Source organism: Heptranchias perlo, chromosome 2 (genome assembly GCF_035084215.1).
Source record: "Heptranchias perlo isolate sHepPer1 chromosome 2, sHepPer1.hap1, whole genome shotgun sequence".
NCBI lineage: Eukaryota > Metazoa > Chordata > Chondrichthyes > Hexanchiformes > Hexanchidae > Heptranchias > Heptranchias perlo.
The window spans coordinates 86,138,939-86,158,300 of NC_090326.1; the positions used below are offsets into that span (position 1 = coordinate 86,138,939).

The 19,362-nt window shown below is 42.4% G+C and overlaps 1 protein-coding gene across 1 annotated transcript in view; it reads left to right on the forward strand.

The window, feature by feature from the left end:
• The window catches only part of dgkb (diacylglycerol kinase, beta), a 635,142-nt gene that overhangs the window by 500,149 nt on the left and 115,631 nt on the right, over nt 1–19,362 (forward strand). The window contains exons 20-21 of the mRNA XM_067998463.1: nt 4,665–4,755; nt 16,246–16,441. Coding sequence (XP_067854564.1) covers nt 4,665–4,755; nt 16,246–16,441 — 287 coding nt within the window. The remainder of the gene's footprint in view (nt 1–4,664; nt 4,756–16,245; nt 16,442–19,362) is intronic.

Here is a 19,362-nt window from a genome sequence, read left to right on the forward strand (position 1 = left end):
AAGTTTATTAATGTCTTTCTTTATTTTGTCGCAGTCCTCCTCGGTACTAACTATACTCCCCAATTTGGTGTCATCCGCAAATTTTGAAATTGTACTTCCGATTCCCGGGTCCAAATTGTTTATGTAAATGGTGAACAACAGTGATCCCAGCACCGATCCTTGTGGAACATCACTTCCCACCTTTTGCCAGTCTGAGTTTTTTGCCTTTCTGTTTTCTGTTTTGTAGCTGGCTTGCTACTACTTGTCCCCTGACTCCACCTGCTCTGACCTTAGTCATGAGTCTACTATGCGGTACCTTATCGAAGGCCTTTTGAAAATCCAAATATATTACATCTACTACATTACTCTTGTCTACCCTTTCTGTTACTTCTTCAAAGAATTCAATAAGGTTGGTCAAGCATGACCTTCCCTTTTGAAATCCATGCTGACTATTCTTTATTGTATTTTCGGTTTCTAGATGTTTTTCTGTTTTTGAGTAGGAATTCCATTATCATTCCTACCAATATGTTTATGATTTTGCTACAAACATTGAACAGAGGAAATCTTCCTCTAATGTCTTCATGTGCTCATAATAGCACAACGTTATTCTAGAGATCCCTGGTGTGTTATGTGACAGAACTGTAAGAAAGAGTTCTGAAACATGTGAAGGTCACACTTTTTCAGGTTTTGACTTAATAACTTGTGACTGGCCACAGAAAGAGGAGGATAGATAATTTATGAGATTTTGTGAAGAACGGTCTCTTATAGACCTAGAGTTTGGTAATTTGTAAGGTTTGGCTTGCATCTGATGATTTAGTCCATCTGGGGCTGAAATGTCAAAGGTGAAAAGAGCATGATTCTAGTATTCTGTGGAAACCAATTAAGACTGTTTCAATAGGTAGTGAGAATGGAATACTTCTTTTTTTATTCTTTGTTTTTTAATTGCCATGAGATTTGATGGAGATCAGTCAGTGACTGATGTTTTAACCTTTCAAGTGCTGAATATTTTTGCCGCTTAGCAAAATTGTGAATACATTCTTTTACAGGGCCAGCTCAAAGTACCTTAAAATCCTGTCATCATAGGGAGCCCTGACTTGAGGGGACCTCAATGCTAAGAAGCATAAATTTTCTGTCGTTCTGATTTATGTTTTCAATCTTGTTAAATTACTGACTGCACTTTAATCATCTGTTCAGCGAGCTGGGAGTGGAGGATAACTTATTTGGTGCAATGACTAGGTGTCCAAGGACCCAGGAAATGGATAAGAAACTTATGCAGTGCATAAATCTGCTGTCCAGGGTCCCGTGGAACAGAAAAGCAACTTATACAGCATAATGATCAGCTGCCCCAAGCTACTCAAGTTAGAATATGTTGGCTATATCTTGCTGTCAAAGTAACAGTGAGGCTAATGGCGCTCACCGTTATTTATGCGCAAATGATACAGCAACGTCAGGTGAGGAGCAGATGCGCGGATAAATGTGGATATCCAAAAGTTGCTGTCCGTGTTGCGCTACTCCGCCGTTAGCTTTGCGAAAATGTCTGCCTCACCATTGCAATGCTTTGAATAGCGTGAAGCTGCTTTATTTGCGCGGTAGATACGAACTAAACTCGCCACAGAAAGTCAAGTCAGGTCATTTCAAGTCTAAATACCCTTTTAACGACATGATAAGTGTTCATTACTGCCAATCAATCTCTCTGGCACTGAAAATTAACTATTACAAGTGTGGATTCTGATTCCTTCAGGTTTTAATTATTGTTGGAGATTTAAAAATGTAAAATTTTATATTTTAAATTTTTTTTACATTTCCTTTCTGTCTCTTTATTTTTTATCTCTCTTAATCCAGCCTTTCTTTCCCTCTCTTTCTCTTTCTGTCCCTGATTTGACATTGAATTCACCCACTCTAATTTACACTTCCTTCTCAGTCCTTGCACTGTTAGTTTCAGGCTCCTTCAATCTGATTGGTTAAGGAGATACTCTGTCGCGTGCCCTATTCACTCAGGTCCCAGATGCTCTGTTTCCCTCACTGCGATATTATCAGCTCACACTTTCAGCAACTTGCCACCCAAAAAAATTAAAAAACTTAGACGTGCAAGGGCAGTCTAGCGAATGGCAAGACACCATTAGATTTATTCCTACAGCAAATTATGGCCTGTAAACTCATCACTGTAGCTTGTCCTCATGTCTGCTCATAGACTGTGAGTTTAGCAGACTGCCCAACCATGGAGGTGTTAGGGAGAGGGAGTCACAGACAAGCCTGATTCTATCCAAACAGATGCACCAAGAGGCACCATTGGATAGTGATGAAGAGTAGGAGCCCTGGCTAAGATCAGCGAATTTGACAGATTAGTGCTTCAGTTGAGACTTCCTTGATCTGTGTGGGACGGTATCACATTAGGTGTTACATTTACCCACAAAATAATCAGGGAAGCCCACTGACATTTTCACCTTTGAAATTCCATTCCAGCATACTTCCACTTCCTGAAGTCTTCATCTCTGTTCACAACTTGATTTAATGTCTCTGTCCCTGATTTAGCGTCCTCAGCAAGTCCTTTGAGAATGGGAGCTGAAGAAATGTCTAGTCCTGTGGCAATAAAGACTTGAAACTGCAAAACCAAACCATTACACACCTAGTTCACAGTGCTAGATTGGATCAAGCTCGGGTCAAGTTTGAAAGATTGTGATTGACTTGCACCCCACCACTATAGTAGAGAGACCCGATTCAATGCTGTCCCTTGGGTAACAGTTGACCTCCTTACCTTCCTCAACAGGACAACAAGCATCCATTAGTGTTAATGGGTACCAACTCCAGCAGCATTATCTTTCCCTTTAAGGAGCAATAAATGTATTTTTGAAGCCTGAATTTAGTGAAAGCACTGACATTATTCACCCTTTGGTGTTATGGTAACCACACTCAGCAATTAAGCTGCCATTGATTTACCAACAGACAAATGCAAAGTCACAAATTCTGTTTAGACATTTTTTTTCTTTTTCAAACTCAGTTCACTCAGAAATCCATAAGATATCAATACTGTGATACTTGCTTCCACCTGAACTATTTTAGTTTGACTTAATCTTTCCTTAGTAAATAAGATGTACAACTCAGACTCTTTTAAATCCTGTGTGGTGCCCAAAGGTTAAGTAAAATGTTGCCACCCTATAACAACAGACTGATGACAAGTCTAATCTGTAACACAAAGCGCTGACAATGTACAATATCAACCACTCAAATGTTCAGCAGTGAGCTGAACTAGGCTGCTAACTCATTATTACCCCCTTAGGGTTATAATACTCCCAGAGGAGCTAAGCAAGCCAAAGAAAATCCATACCTGCTGGCTAAACAGTAGCCAGAAGGCTGACTAGAAATATTGATTTTCTTTCTAGATCATTTAGATTTTAATGGTGGAACAATGCTGAAGTGCTGTGTACTTTGCTGCCAGAATTGACTAAGCACCTAACCCATTTTTTTACAGGATTTGGACAGCTTAGGGCAACAAGCACCATAAATGATCTCCTTACCTGCACATGTTACCTGCATGTGGGACCATAAGGACACTTTTGCAGGTTCTTAGAAGTGGAATCTCTGACATGCATTTGGCTTAACAGCAATTTATGCGATGAAAAAAAATATCAGTTTGAAAATAGTATGTCCAAAAGAAACTACAGTTAGTGAATTGAGACATTTAACTTGATTTCAGGCAATTCACAAAAGGAGATTCTAAAATATAGATAAGTAAACAAATGATCCTAATCTTCTGCTTCACCTCATCAGAACATAGTCCAATCGTTGTGGCAGTGTTGCTGGCAGTGTTGTTTCTCACTCATCATTACTGAGGAAGGTTATGAGGGTGTGAGGTCTATCATTGAATGCTGTTGTGCAGAGTCCCAAACTGACTTTTTCAATTTCAGCAGCCATTTCTGGTGTTGAGTTTTAAGCAGCGTATTTTCCCTCCCCTTCTTCATGAGGGATCCTACTTGGAGCCAGTTTTCAGTACTTTGAAAACAGTTTATCATGTAACAAGCGGGATGTAATAGGCTTAATGACGGTAATGCTCTGAAAGTATATCAAATAAATTGACAGTGAGGGTAAATGGTGCACAAACACCTATGTGTAAGTCACAAATATTGTATACCTTGTGTATATTAGCAATATAAAGTTCCAATGTGTGATTTATAAAAGATAATAAATTGCCCTTGGTTTATACACATGGTTATATGCACACCATAAGGTGACCTCCATTGGCCCCTACTGAACCTGCTAACTGTAGAGTTTTCCAGTGCTTTGGGTCTTCTTCCAAGATCACTTTTGGCCTACTTTGGTGATCTTTACTTTGCAGCTCCAATTTTGGACTTCCTAATACTGCTGTCCCTTCTTTGTGCCCCCATCCAGCCCAGTTCTTCACAAGACACTGAGTAGAAGTAGAGCTGGCAAATCTGGTGGCAGTTCATAAAACCCATAAAAACCCAGCAGTGAATTGCAACTGTCATTGGAACAAGGTCAGTTGACGATATTATATTTCCTGGTACAGCTGATGGCAGAAGAATAGTGTGTGTGCTGACAGCTGCAATTTTAGAACCGAAAAGCACCTTAACACTGGATGCTCTGGTTTGATTATTTACCAACTCTTTTTGGTCAGTTCTTACTCCAAACAGTTGCATGAAGTAATCTGTTGTGTCCATTTCTTTCAGAATGAAGAACAAATTCTGGTATTTTGAATTCGGTACATCTGAAACATTCTCCGCCACCTGCAAGAGACTACATGAATATGTAGAGATAGAGGTAAGGTGAATGGATTGCTAGAAAAATGTCCTTTAACCTTTCCTATTGCCATAGATGATTAGGTACTTGGTAGAAATAGGTATCATTGGTGTATAAAATCTATTGTATTCAAAATGAATAACAGGACCTTTTAATTCAGAATCCAGGAGTCCAACTTCCATGAACCAGCTTCTGGTGATGATAATGTCAAATCCATTTCTCATAGCCAGGTTACATAGACTTGCACCCAATAAATAAATAGGATCTACCTTCTGCTACTAGTTCATGAAGAGTGAACTTAACAACGTGAATGCTGAGAGTGAACTTCCAGAATCCGAATGAAAGGAAAATCAATATAAATGCAGCTAAATCAAAAGCAAAATACTACGGATGCTGGAAATCTGAAATAAAAACAGAAAATGCTGGAAATACTCAGCAGGTCAGGCAGTGTCTGTAGAGAAAGAAACAGAGTTAACGTTTCAGGTCGATGACCTTTCGTCAGAACTGGAAGAAGTAAAGATTTAACAGTTTTTAAGCAAGTATAGAGCCAGGAAAAAGGAAGGGGGTGGGAGAAGGAGAGGAGAGGAAAGAACAAAAGGGAAGGTCTGTGATAGGGTGGAGGACAGGGGTGTTAAATGACAAAAGGGATGATGGTACAAGGCAAAGGGGGTGGTAATGGGACAAGTAAAGAAACAAAAGATGGGTCTCGAGGAGCTGGAAATGGCAACAGTGGAACCATTACCTACTGTCTGAAAAAATTGGAGCAGTGATTATGATCTGAAGTTATTGAAATCAATGTTGAATCCAAAAGGTTATAAAGAGCTTAATTAAAAGATGAGGTGCTCTTCCTCAAGCTTCCATTGGACTTTATTGGAACAGTGTAGGAGGCCGAGGTCAGAGTGGCAGCTCTGGGAAGCGTCTGGAAGCTCAGGGTCACGCTTGTGGACTGAAGGGAGGTGTTCAGCAAAGCAAACACCCGATCTGCGTTTGGTCTTCCCGATGTAGGGGAGACCGCATCGTAAGCAGTGAATACAGTATATTAAATTGTAAGACGTACAAGTAAATCACTGTTTCACCTGGAAGGAATGTTTGGGGCCCTGGACGGTGGGAAGGGAGGAGGTAAAAGGGCAGGTGTTGTAGCTCCTGCGCTTGCATGGGAAGGTGTCGTGGGGAGGAGCGCAGGTGTTGGGGGTGATGGAAGAGTGGACCAGGGTGTGGCGGAGGGAACAGTCCCTTCAGAATGCTTACGGGGGAGGGGAGAAGAAGATGTGTTCGGTGGTGGCATCACGCTGACGGTGGCGGAAATGGTGGAGGATGATCCGTTGAACATAAAGGCTGGCGGGGTGGGACGTGAGGACGAGGGGGACCCTATCTTGGTTTTGGGAGGGAGGGGAAGGGGTGAGGGCAGAAGTGCAAGAAATGGGACGGACATGGTCGAGAGCCCTGTAAACCACAGTGGAGGGAAATCCTCGGTTGAGGAAAAAGGAAGACATCGGACGCATTGGTGTGGAAGGTGGCATCGTCAGAACAGATGCGATGGAGAGGGAGAAACTGGGAGAATGGAATAGAGTCCTTACCATTCCCTATTCCATTCTCCAGGTATTTTCTGGCCTCAATCCGCCGCATCTCCTCCCCATCCTTTCCGCACCTCCAGTTCTTCACTCTACTCCTGCTCCTCATTCCCTGAGGTGTTACGGGCTGTATTTACACAGCCTGCACCCGTTCTGAGTATTTAAGTTAGCTAACTCTGCAATTTATGGCAGGGTTGGTTCCATGACCTGGAGATGGAGGGAATTTTGGGCACGTGTTATCCAATTTATAAGTGCCATTTCAGTAACCAAGCCTTCCTGGGATTTAAGCTGCTTTCTGCTATTTATAAAACAAAAACTCGGGTCATTTTATCAGCCTTTTTTTTAAAGAAAATAAAACCCAAATGTTTCCACGGATCGACATGAGACACCGGGGCAGATTTTAACCTTTTGCACTTAGACATAAGGGGCTCGATGTTACCAGGGCTGCGGGTTCGCGGTGGGGGGGCTATTGGGCGTATGGGTAACGCGCCCGGCGAAATCAGTCTGCCCCCCGCACGATCGCAGCCTAATTGAATCCACTTACCCGGTCTTCCGGGTTCCCCACTGCTGATCTGCGCGTCGGGCGGGCTGCGCATGCACAGTAAGGTCTGTCAGCTGGAGGAGCTCTATTTAAAGGGGCAGTCCTCCACTGACAGATGCTGCAACAAATAGGAAAAATTACAGCATGGAGCAGCCCAGGGGGAAGGCTGCTCCCAGTTTAATGATGCCTCACTCCCGGTATCATCAGATGGGGTGAGGAGGAAGGGGAGGACAGAGATCTTCCCCCCGGCGGGCGGGAGGAAGCGGCCTGCCTCTGCCACCAGGAAGGCCTGGCTTGAGGTGGCAGAGGAGGTCACCTGCACCACCAACAAATTGCACACCTGCATACAGTGCAGGAGACGCTGCAATGACCTAAGTAGGTCAGCAAAAGTGAGTCCACTTACTCATTCCCCTACACTCCGTCTGCCACATCACCGCCCCCACCCCACATCTCCTTCTGCACTGCCAACACTACTCTGTCACATCACCCCTCACACCCACTCAAACCTCATCCTCATCTTACCTGCACTTACTCACCTCGCCAGTACTCATCCCACCACTACCACTCAATCCTCATACAATCTCATGGCTCTATCTCATACTCACCCTCTCATGCATCTCTTTCACGGTCAGCCTCACTCAACCTGCCACTACCTGTGCTGCAGCCACAGGGCATGCATCACATATGTGCAGTAGGAAGCGTAAGGCAAACGTGTCGTGAGCATGAAGGGGATGCACAAGGGTGTTTGAGGGTTTGTCATGGTTTTTACTTCTATTTAATTTCTGACCAACTCACATCACATATTATATTGGCACCACTACTGCCACGTCTTTGCGAATCTTGTCTGGTTTGTGCAATAATGCCCTTTCCTGAGGATCACAATGAAGACCCACACCTGATGCCACCCATTGTGTCACTGCAGAGTGGGTGTAGGTGTATTTGCAGGGCTGTTTTGTGCAGACGACTGAGAGACGTTGGCGATGTCCCTGGTGGCACCCTGGAAGGATGCGGAGGAGAAGTTGTTGAGGGCAGTGGTGACGTTGACAGCGACAGGTAAGAAGATGGTGCTTGGGCCAGCCGGGAGCAGCTTGGCATGAAGGAGGCTGCAGATGTCCACGACTACATGTCGAGTGACTCTGAGCCTCCGTGTGTACTGCTGCTCAGAGAGGTCCAGGAGGCTGAGCCTTGGTCTGTGGACCCTGTGGCGAGGGTAGTGCCCTCTGCAACGCATCTCTCTCTGCGGTTGCCCTCCCTCCTGCTGTGCAGGTGGATGTGTCACAGCACTCTGTTGTGGAGCTCCACGTTTCAGAGGTGGACGGCTTGGCCGGCGAGGCTGGTGATGCTGTTTGCCCTCCGAGGAGGTCATGACTGCAGCTACGGTGGCCCTCATCTGGAAGATGTACATCTGAGGGGGTCCGCAAGGTAGGTACATGTCTCTGGACCCCGGGGTAAGTGTGCAAGTTGGTGAATTTTATTGTCAGGACGAGGGTGGTGGAGGCCAAACTTTGTCCCAAGTGACAGAGTGGCCTCCTGCAATGAGTGATGGTCTCCCCCCCACCTGTCAAATGGACCTTTGCAGCTGCCACAAGCTGATGGCTGCAACACGTCCATTTCAACTGGGAGTGTTTCCCCCGGTATGGGAAACAGTCCCAGTTTTCTCTAAAATCCCACCCCTCCTGACATATTCCCTTAATCAGGTCTGTTAATGACCTGAAATACCTAAGTAAATATTGTCAAGTGGCACCCCGCTGGCTTTAATTGCCTGCGGGAGTCCCACATGCGGGGGCTGCGCGCGCATGTTGGCGCCTCTGTGGGAAACCCAGAAGTGGGCGGGTTGGAGCCGGGCTCCCGACCTGCTCCGGGATTCCCCGATTTTCGGAGCCCCCCCTGCCAGGAATGCACCCGATAGCGGGTGCTAAAATAGAGCCCAAGTAATTGGCTAGGTGGAGCACATATAGAAAATTGGACAAGAAGGTTCACATGCCCACAACAGAAGCTGCTTAATTTTCTTTCAATAAATTTAAATAGACCAAAAATCAGGCAGACTCCATTATAGGAGGTAATCCTCCTGGCCCGATTTTTGTCTATGCTCTCTGCCCAGCTGATTATTTACGTCCAAGTGCGAAAGAAGAAAATCTGCCCTTCCATCTTCCTAAAAGTGTTTTGCAAACCTTGTTTAAAAATTTGTTTACCCATATGTATTTTTCTGAATTTTTTTCTTAAAAGATGCATGTCTTGAATGCTGAAGAAGCCTCAAAGGATTAATGCAGTTACCTTTCAGGCACCATCAGAAATTGCAGAACTCGATACTTTAAAATAGATTTCAAATAAGATTTTACGAAACCACACAACAAATGAAACCGTTTCAACATTTATTATCACTTCAGAGTGGCAGAAGTGGTAAAGCAATGGGGACAACTATTACTATAGTCAAGTGCTATTTCTTATCAGTAGAGGGGAAAAATGCCTGCAGCAAGCAACAACAAATTGTCATCAAGAAATTCAAAAGACGGGTTTGAAGGAAAATCTAGGGAAGGTAAAGCAGGCATTGACAGACATGAATTTATATTTTTCCAATATGCTCTTAATAAATGTTATAAAAATATTACTGCTTCTTTAACTTTAACAATGTAGTGATGCATTTTAGCTTTTTTTTTAATCCAGTAAGTAGACTGTGAGAAGCCAAAGCTTAGTCAAATAATTACAGCAGAAAACTACCTGCTGAGTTCAATATTGGGTGTTGATGGAAGCCCTACACAACGACTTCTATCTCACACTATTCTTTTATTTCTTGTTTAAGTCATCTCAGTTGGTTTAGGAGACCCCCAGACCCTTTTAAATTAACCACAGGGGGCATTAGATTGCATATTTATCAAACCTTGCATGAAACATACTTAAATATGTATAAAGATGTGACTGACATGAATTAGTTAGAATTCAAAATGCTCTGCACCATATTTTGTGTGGACCCCCCTCTGCTTGACATCTCTTCCCTGTCAAAGATCAAATTATTTTAATTTATCCTGTAAATTATATGATATTACGGCTGCTTTCTGGGAATTCCCCATGGTCAATTGACTTTTGTTGTTCCTGCTATTTGTCAATGTGAAAGACATAATATGCATGCAAATAAGGTTAAAAATATGTGTGTTTCCAATTATCCAGTCTTTTCTAGCCCAAGTCCTCCACATTAGGACAGTGGGAGTCCTAACATAGGTTATGCATTTCATTTGCTAAAGCCACTGTGTATTTAACTAAGTGTAGTTTTGATGGGCCAAATGGTCTCCTGTGCTGCAAGATTCTATGATAATGAAATTCATGCTGGTCTTAGGCCACATTCCTGACAACTGTGCACAATGGTTAAATATTGAATTGAATTAAGCATAAGTCACTGAAAGGAGCTATTTTATAAAAATACACATCATAAAGTTTTCAAACTGTGATAATATTCATCTCTGTGCTTTATTTAGAAACATAATTTTCTTTTAATTATGATCAAGAAGATAAGCAGACTATTTGGTTAACATGTAAATAATGTACACTGAGGTACAAACCTCTTCAATTATGTGGTAAAAATCCTTTTCTGTAAATGTAGCCATAATTTTAATAGAAAAGATTTAGTATCAAGAGTGCTGCAAAAAATCATAACCATTCTCACTTTGCTAATGTACAAGTGTCAGCTTAGCCCAGTCAGTAGCATTCTCGCTTCAGGGTCAGAATGTTATGGGTTCAATCTACAAAAAAACCCTTCAGTGCAATATCAAGGGAGTATCGCTTTGTAGAAGGTGCCATCTTTTGGATGAGTTGTTAAATTAAGGCACTGTTGAGGACTTAAAAGTGCCTATGGCATTAGCTAATGATGAGAAGGCAGTTCTCCCATGGCCTAGCGAACTTACCTCCCTCAACCAACACACCAAAAACAGGTTAAGTCTCATTTGATGCTTGTGGGACCTCATTGTGCACAAATTGGCAGTCATGTTTGTTTACATAACAGTGACTGCACTTTAAAAGTAATTCATTGGCTGGAAGAGTTTTCAATTATCTGAGGACATGAAAAGTGCTATAAAAATGCAAATTCTTTCTTACTTCTGACGTAAGGGGGTAGATTTTGACTTTTTGCTTTTGTGTAAAACGCGCGATAGTGAGTCAGCAGCCCGTTTTACATCTCTCCCAATTTTTATTTCCATTGAAGTCCATGTAAATTTAAAATCGGGAGAGATGTAAAACGGGCTGCCCCTCGCTACCACTCATTTTACTATTGCACAAAATCAAGATCTATTCCAATTTGTTTTTAAAAAAAACAAATATATGACTATTGCAACATCTGTATCAGTATATTCCCCTTTTCCACTTACAAGTGGAGATTGACACTGTCCCACCATACTTGTCTTCTGCTTGGTGGTTTCCCTCGACAACGTGAATGGGACTGTGGTCTTAGTGATGTAAAGAATTGCAAACACAAACCCACGTACCAACACACCATAGCAATGTGTCACAAAGTGACACCAACATAAACTGCAGTGCCAGTATATTGACTATAGTGTTCCAGTCTCAAATATTGCTTGCATTTGACATCATTTTAGAACACCATTTTGCACATCATGGATAAAATCTTTTCATAGCCAATGTTTGCTTTTGTTTTTAATGAAGCCCGATTATTTATATATCTTACTATTGCCAGCAAAAAAGGAGATTAATTATAGTATTAAAAAAGATAGCATGGTGCTATTTGTGCTGATCTAGACAGAACTATAATTGTCATTGCTCTTCAGTAAACTGTGCACTTTTTGTTTTTATGCCTAGAATAACTGCTTCTTTAAACCAGCTGATTATTCTTCTTTGGTCCAAAAATAATACACTGGGGCCCAGTTTGCAAAGGGCAGTTGGGACAAGTAGAGAAAGGATCCCTGCTATGATTAAAACTGCAAGCCAGTAATCCTTACAGGATTAAGGTTTACAAATTATCACTCAGCACCCACTGTGACATTTGTTGGAGACTAAAATCCCATAATATAAACTTACACAAAGATATTTAAAACAAGGAACGAGAGGAAAATGTGCACAGAAGCTTTCCACAAGGTTTCCACCATTACATTTTCTTTCCATACAATTTAGTTTTCATCAGATGTTTCTCTTCTGAAGATAAAAGGGTAGAAGTGCATTGCCACAAGTCAAGTAGGTGTAACCCCTGGATGATACAATCAGGGTCTTTGCCAAAGGCAGTTGGAAATCATAGTACTTCAGCTTCCTTCTGCCACTCGTCCGTGATGGACCCCTATAGCAATAGTAAAGCAGGTGGAAACTTGACTTTTTTGCCAAATTTTCAATATTTTGTATGCATGATAATGATTACCTGCCAGCTGGTCAATTTTGCTGATTTCACTCATGTGACAATTGTCGTTGATGATATATTTTGATTCCAGAATGTTGTCCCCCGTTGTCTTCTTCCTGTGACCTATGTCAACAACCCTTCCTTCTGTAGCTGAGCAGTACATCTGTGCCTCCTTTATATTCCCCTTTACTACACAAGAGTGTAAGATGACAGCAGTAAGATTACTTCCCCTATTCTTACTTTCCTATCAAATAGATTTGGAGGCATTCCCTTACAATTTGGCATTGCAATGGCACTTACCCCCAATGCCAGCATAGTATAAATCCTGCACAGGCTTGAGGCTGGCAGAGTACTTGCCAACAAAGTCTGTAGCTTTTCTTCTTGAACCTTTCAAAGCAAGGGCAAACAATGACCCTGTTGGTGTGATCGTGTTCCCATGAGTCATTGCCTTTGCCTGTGTATATTGTCCTAAATACATTCAAACTGAATTAGTCTCAGAGCGTGTACAGCTCCATTTGTCAAACTTTGTGTTCAACTTTATACCTTAAAGAAATCTCCTCTTTCCAGAGAAGAATGTATTGATCTAATATAGGCACCTTTATTCTATAGTTAATGTTGGTATTTTCAAAGTCAAATTTTCTTTTACAACAAATTGAAAAATTACATCATGCAGGACAATAATAATAACAACTTGCATTTGTATAGCAATTCACATACACAGGAAGATATCTGAAGTGCTTTACATAAATTAGGAGAAAAGGTGGATGTCGAGCAGGAGAAAAAAGGGAAAACAGGAAACGGGAAGAGTTAGGATTGTGGAAGGGGGTTGGAGTGAGGTGAAAAAGAAAGATTATGAAAGTGGACTTTGAAAGCACGGGATGTGGAGGCAAGGCTGTCTGAACTCGGCAGGGAGTTCCAGAGGGCAGCAGCATAGTCGTTGAGTGAGTAGCCACCAATGATGGTGAGGGTAGAGGGAATAGCTTGGTGTTCGAGGAGCATAGGGTGTTTATGGCGATGTAAGGCTGGAGAAGATTGCAAACGTAGTGGATCACCTGCCCGTCATAGAACCTGCCTGATTTTCATTCCATTGAAATCAAAATGAACATTAGGCGGGTTCTGTAGCAGACGAGCTAACTGCTCTGCCAGATTACTGCCCATTTGATGAAGATAAAAAATGACCCCATTATGCCAACTTCTGGTCAAATTCCCTCAAGGTGCATCCTTCTACATAAGGAGCCTTGTGAATATATACATACTCTTGAAAGTGCAAACTTGATCTTTGTAGGCAGCAACTGAATTTGACAGTGATTCGGTTCAGAGAAAGGTTGACGCTTCCCGACTAGAAATTTCAAATCTTGCGGTACTACCTTCTGCCAACTGAGCAGCAGAAACCATAATATTTTTTTCTTATTCTTAATCATTCTTTCAGTCACCCCATTGAGTGTGGTATTGTTGATCATGAAATGCTACTCTCTGCACCTGTCCTTCTCAGCTACAGCTGGCTTTGGCTCCTCAGCTGTAAAGCAAAGGAAGTGTAAGAACCCCTGTGGATCTTCTATTTAGCAGGATTACCCTGCACTTAGAGATTAAACACAGCATGTTAACTTTAATTACAGTTGTAGAGTTTCAGAAATGAATGAATTCATTCAGGAACAATTACAATGCACCATACTTCAAGAGTTCTAGAGCCTGGAGTTCTGATTGGTGCAACTCAGGCAAATCGCCGGAGTGGGGCAGGAATTTTGGGCCGAACCTGGTTCTGGAGGGAAACCGTCCCCTTCCAAGTGCTGTTTTAAATTCCAGTGTGGGGGGGGGGGGATGAAATTAATGAGTCTTACACTCTTCTCTGAACCCTCATCACCTGAGAGTTGACATGAGTTCCACACAGGTCCCAGAAAAGGTCCTAGACCTTGTACATACAAAGGTGAAGGGAATTGATTAACTTAAAATGTATACCTAAAGGCTCCCTTTGGAGCTGGAGATTTCTTTACATTTTTTAATCTTCAGTCCAGGAAGGGCCTTGGGGTTATCCCAGTGGAGCGGCTTTGGAGTCAACCTTTCTCTGAACCGAATCACTGTAAAATGCAGTTGCTGCCTACAAAGATGCAAATGGCCTTGTTCCCACAATTTTAGATAACGTCTGGGTCACCTGACATTGGTGGGCTTATAGCCCACTCCACCACACTTCCGCCATCGGAACATCAGGTCCATTAGAAGTTCAAGCCCCGAGTGCTTACCATCCAGCTATTAGGCCCACCAAGTCCAATCAATAGATGTAATTGAACCAGCAGTCCATAGGGCTATAGAACAGATATTTTGAATAGGGAAGAGCAATTTTATGGAATTTGAATATGTATTCCAAAACAAAATGTACAAAAATGGTCACTCCGAGGTGAATTTCCATCGGGGTTCTCCCACCCATCCACTATAACTTCAGCGGAAGAGCCATGGAAACCCTGGTAAAACAATGTAAGTGCCGTTGATGCCATTTTCTCAGGTTTTCCATGGCTCTTCCACCAACGTTACAGCGTACGAGCAGGAGAACCCCTCATGGAAAGTCACCTCCACTCTCTCCTTTTCTAAATCAAAAACAAATAACGGGTAAACATATCTTGGCATTTTGTATATCTTTTCTTGACTTTAGAATGTTATGTCTTATGTTTCCCTGCCTCACAATTCTAAATACTTAGAAAAATACTTGTGATGACTGTCTGTAAGTGGTATATTTATCTTTACATAGCATTAAGCTTATAATATAGTAACCAGGGATCCACTAGCTGTAGTGAAATTGTAAACATGTTCTTTATGAATGAGTTAACAATTTTGCTACAGTTGCATACAGAGGAAGTCTTCCCTAGATATCTCTCCTGATGACCTAATTGAGATTTATAACTTGCCACTTTAGAAATTGTGGGGTGAAATTGGCCTGGGGCAGTTGCACCGTGCCCGATTTCCTTTTCCATTAAAGTCAGTGGGATGCCGATTTGCTATCAACCATTTTGCACACCACCCAAGACCAATGTCCCCACTGTGACTATTAACCTGTGTCCTATCACACCATGTTGCAGTGGAGTGGTACACTGACCTGCTACATCAACAGCTGCCATGTACCAATAAATTACTTAGCTAGGACTGAAGCTCAAATGCAAACAAATGTGTAATGTAGATTATACCAATAATCATTTGGAAAGTTGTATGGAAATAAACCTGTGACGTAGGGCTACGGGATAGTATGTCAGCTGGACCTGTACTGGTGAAGTACTTGCATTGTGCAAAGGAACCAACTGTCTCCTGGTTCCAATTCAGGTCCACACAGAAAGCAGAAAATATATAGGGCCGATATTAACCCTGTTTGCCTGGCGGAAACTGGGCAGGCGGGCAGTTAAAATGGCCGGTGCAACTTACCTGCTGCCTTGCAGCAGGTTCCGATACTAACCTGCTCTCCTGAGCAGGTGAGAGGGATACCTGCCAGAAGGCGGTGGGGTCCTTCTTTAAATATGCACCAATGCGTCATCAGAGCCCGACTGCAATTTTAAGCACGGAAGCTGTTGCGGCTTCCCCCAAGAGGCTAACCCGTTGGCAATGGGAGACGGAGCTAGAAGAAGCCCCGAAAACGTAAGTTGTTTTATTTTTAGTAGCCTTGTTGGTCAGGAGTGCTCCTCCGGGCCGTACAAGGAAACCTGCTGCCTCCCCAGCCACAGGCTTCCCTCCCCTCTCTCTCCCCCAATTGCGGTGCTGTTCCAACCACTTACTTGAGTGCCAGAGCCGAGTCCTTCAGATTCCCAGCAGCCTCCTCCTGCTGCCCGAAATCCCATTCCCACTATTGCTTCCCGCCGAGTACAGGCAGGAGACTGATGAAGCCTAGGCAGATGAGGCCTGGGAATTAAAATCTCATGCCGTGGAGGGCCGGATGGTTTGCCATCCTCTCTGGCCCCACCCACACAACTTCCGACAGGGAGTTAAAATTAGGGCTATACTGAAATCCTTTTGGTTAAAATTGCATACGGTAGCTTATCTTAATTCAAATATAGTAATTGTTTTTTTATTATTGTGATTCCTCCTTCCAGTGTGATGGAATTCTGCTGGACTTAAGCAATATGCCCCTGGAAGGCATAGCTGTTTTGAATATACCAAGCATACATGGTGGATCAAACCTTTGGGGAGAGAGCAAAAAAAGACGTAGTTATCATCGAACCAGTAAAAAGATGCCAGATAAACAGACGACAGTTATAGATGCCAAAGAGCTGAAATTCTGTGCTCAAGGTAGGAAGCTGCCTAGAAATGGTCTGTTAATTAATCATGACAACATTAGATACTGATTCTAAAATCAATACACAAATCAGATTTTCTTATTTATGAGACTCATATGCGAAGATGTTTTCCAATTTCATTTATCATTCCATGAAACTGCTATTTAACCCTTCGAGAAAAAGACATTTACACTTCTTCATGAAATCTAACGCATTTTCAGGATTTCTTTGCTTGTTCTGAGAAGTTTTGGCCATTTCTGCAACTCTTATAACATTTTGCAATTAATATGTGCAGAAACTCATTTGTGCAGGTACTAAATAAAAGATGAGCAGAAAGCAGAAATGTTTCTTTAATACCAAAGGAGCTGCAATAAATAACATGTATATAGACTTCAGTGTCAAAAGTCTAAATTGAATCCAGAAAGAAGCATTTGTTAAAATGTAAATGCTTTCTGCTTCTCTGGAGTTTTCAACATATTTAATATTTTGACGTTGGTCATCAACAAACAGTTAAACTTCCATCTTAGAATTAGGTACGCAATTCTCAGGAGAGCCAAGAATCCTCCTCCTTCCAGTCCACCCCTGCAGAATTATTATATTTGAATTAAGATAAGGTACAGTTTGCAATCATAACCACTAGGCTGTTAGTATATTTTCTGCTTTATGTATGGACCTGGAATTGGAACCAGGACATAATTACTTTCTTAGTATAAAATAAGTAATGTAGTGCAAGTTCACCCTACACATTATCCCATAGTCCTACACTAGAGGTTTATCTGCATTCAGCTTTCCTACATGATTATTGATACATGTGAGCTTTAAATCTAACACACACACATACTTCTCAGGCATCAGACAGGTAAGGCCTCATTTGGTAGAGTTTCCTATGGGGAAAAAACAACTTTAATTCGACTAATTTATTTAACCTTCATGCACAAATGAGAACTTCTGCCATTCCATGTGGAAAAATCCTTGTGAACACTATCATATTCCATGTACCAATAGAATGCTGTTGCCCCTCTCCTTTATTTATAAGGTCTCACTTTAGGCTTCGTCTCCCTCACTTCTATGGGGGCAATTTTAACTTTTATCGCCGGACGAAAAACGGGTGATAACGAATCAGCCGCCCGTTTTACACCTCACCCGATTTTCGACCAGCAATAAAGTTAAAATTATTCCCTACATTTCTCTCCTTCCTTGGTTCTTTTCCTCCTTACATCGGAGCAAATCGTGTTATTATCTCCAAGATTAAATAAACTTCAAGTTGTTGCTTATTGGCTCTCTCAGTTCTGTTTTCAGGCTGCGCAATCTGCCCTGCACATTATTTTAGTTCTAGTGATCTTTTTTCAAGTTTTATTACTTTTTGTAAAGTTTTGTAAAGCCACTATCTTGTTCTGATTCACTGAAGCTATCTTGTGTAGTCAAGGCCAATTAAATATACAAATGCACCCATCAAATCCACCTTGACCTCTAGATGATGCCAGCTCCGAAATTTGTGTCGAATGTCATGGATCCTTCCCAGTGACTGAATGGCACAATGCCTGTTTTAACTGTATTCCATTACTTTTGCACAACATGAAAATGATAGATTATTTGAATATTGATGTTGCTGCACGTATAATGTCCCTAATTTCAGCTATTTATCCCTGATATCTAGGGTCTGTGTCTCTAATTTTCAAGTTTGTAGATTGAGAGGTGTACCACCCCTTCCTATTTGGAACACCTCTATGATTGCCTGGAAGAATCTTTCAAGCTGCCATGGTACCTTCTAGATCTAAAAGGCTGTTAAGGTTTCCTCAGGCAACAAAAATTTTGTTCATTTAGCAAGCTGCAAATTCTCATTCCATATTTCAAATGCAGACAAAGTATAGCAAGTCTCTCATCCAGATTAATGCCACAGTTCCTCCAGAGAAAAAGTCCAAGCAGGGAAGGGAAAGAGTTATATTCACAGGGGATTTATCAGGCTCACTGGCTGAAATGTGTACACAAGCAAATGACCAGATTGATTCAGCTTCTGCACGCATTCCTTCTGTAGCTAGGAAACAGGTGCTAGTAGGTTTAGACAATACTGGCAGATGGCTGAGCTGCTGCATCGATCATTAGGCTTGGTTGATGATGTTAGGATTTCCATCTACCTGTAGAAAGACTGAGGAGTCATTCTCAGGCAAAAAAAAATGTTTGGATATCAAGTGAATGCTACCCCAAATAGCTTTTCAAATCATCAACATAACAAATCATAGCCCTTAAAGGGCCGCCTGGGAGAGTTCCAAGGCTGCCTTTGAGCCATCTGAAAGTCATCCCTGCTCTCTGCTGAGAAGTTCCTGAGCAGAAGGCCCAAGTTGTCTAAGTGGGGGCCTAATTTAAATGGCAATGCCATGTCCTAATGCCATTTTAACTACGGCCTGCACGGTCTCCAACCTGCCAGCAAAGCTGGTGGCAGCAAGGATCCAGGCCCAAGTAAGCACATTTTTAAAAGTTCCTTGTGGGCCAGGAGGAGCAGGGCCCCGCCAATTGTGACTCCCGCCCACTGGCGGTGACTTCATCGCCCTCAACTTCGGCCGTGAGTCAGAGACGGGGGTTGTCAATGAAGCCTGGGAGTTAAAATCACGCACCGGGGTGGGGGGGGGTTGGACAGTTTACCGACCGCTTCGGCCCCTGCAGCTCCGATTCGCACCCTGAGGTAAAATCAGTCCTGCTCCTCCTGGCTCCACTTGAAGATTATTAAAAAATAATACCGTGCCTTTTTGGTGGTGACCGCTTGATAGGCCGCATCTACCTGTGGAAAAGCTGATCGAAGCAGGCCCAGCACCTGTTCCATTCAGGGTAGTCCAATTTCAGGAATGGGTCCTTAAACAGGTGTTAGGCCCCTCTTTAGCACATGCAAGGTCCTAACACCAGGGACGCCTCTAGAGTGCCCGAATCAAAATGGCGTCA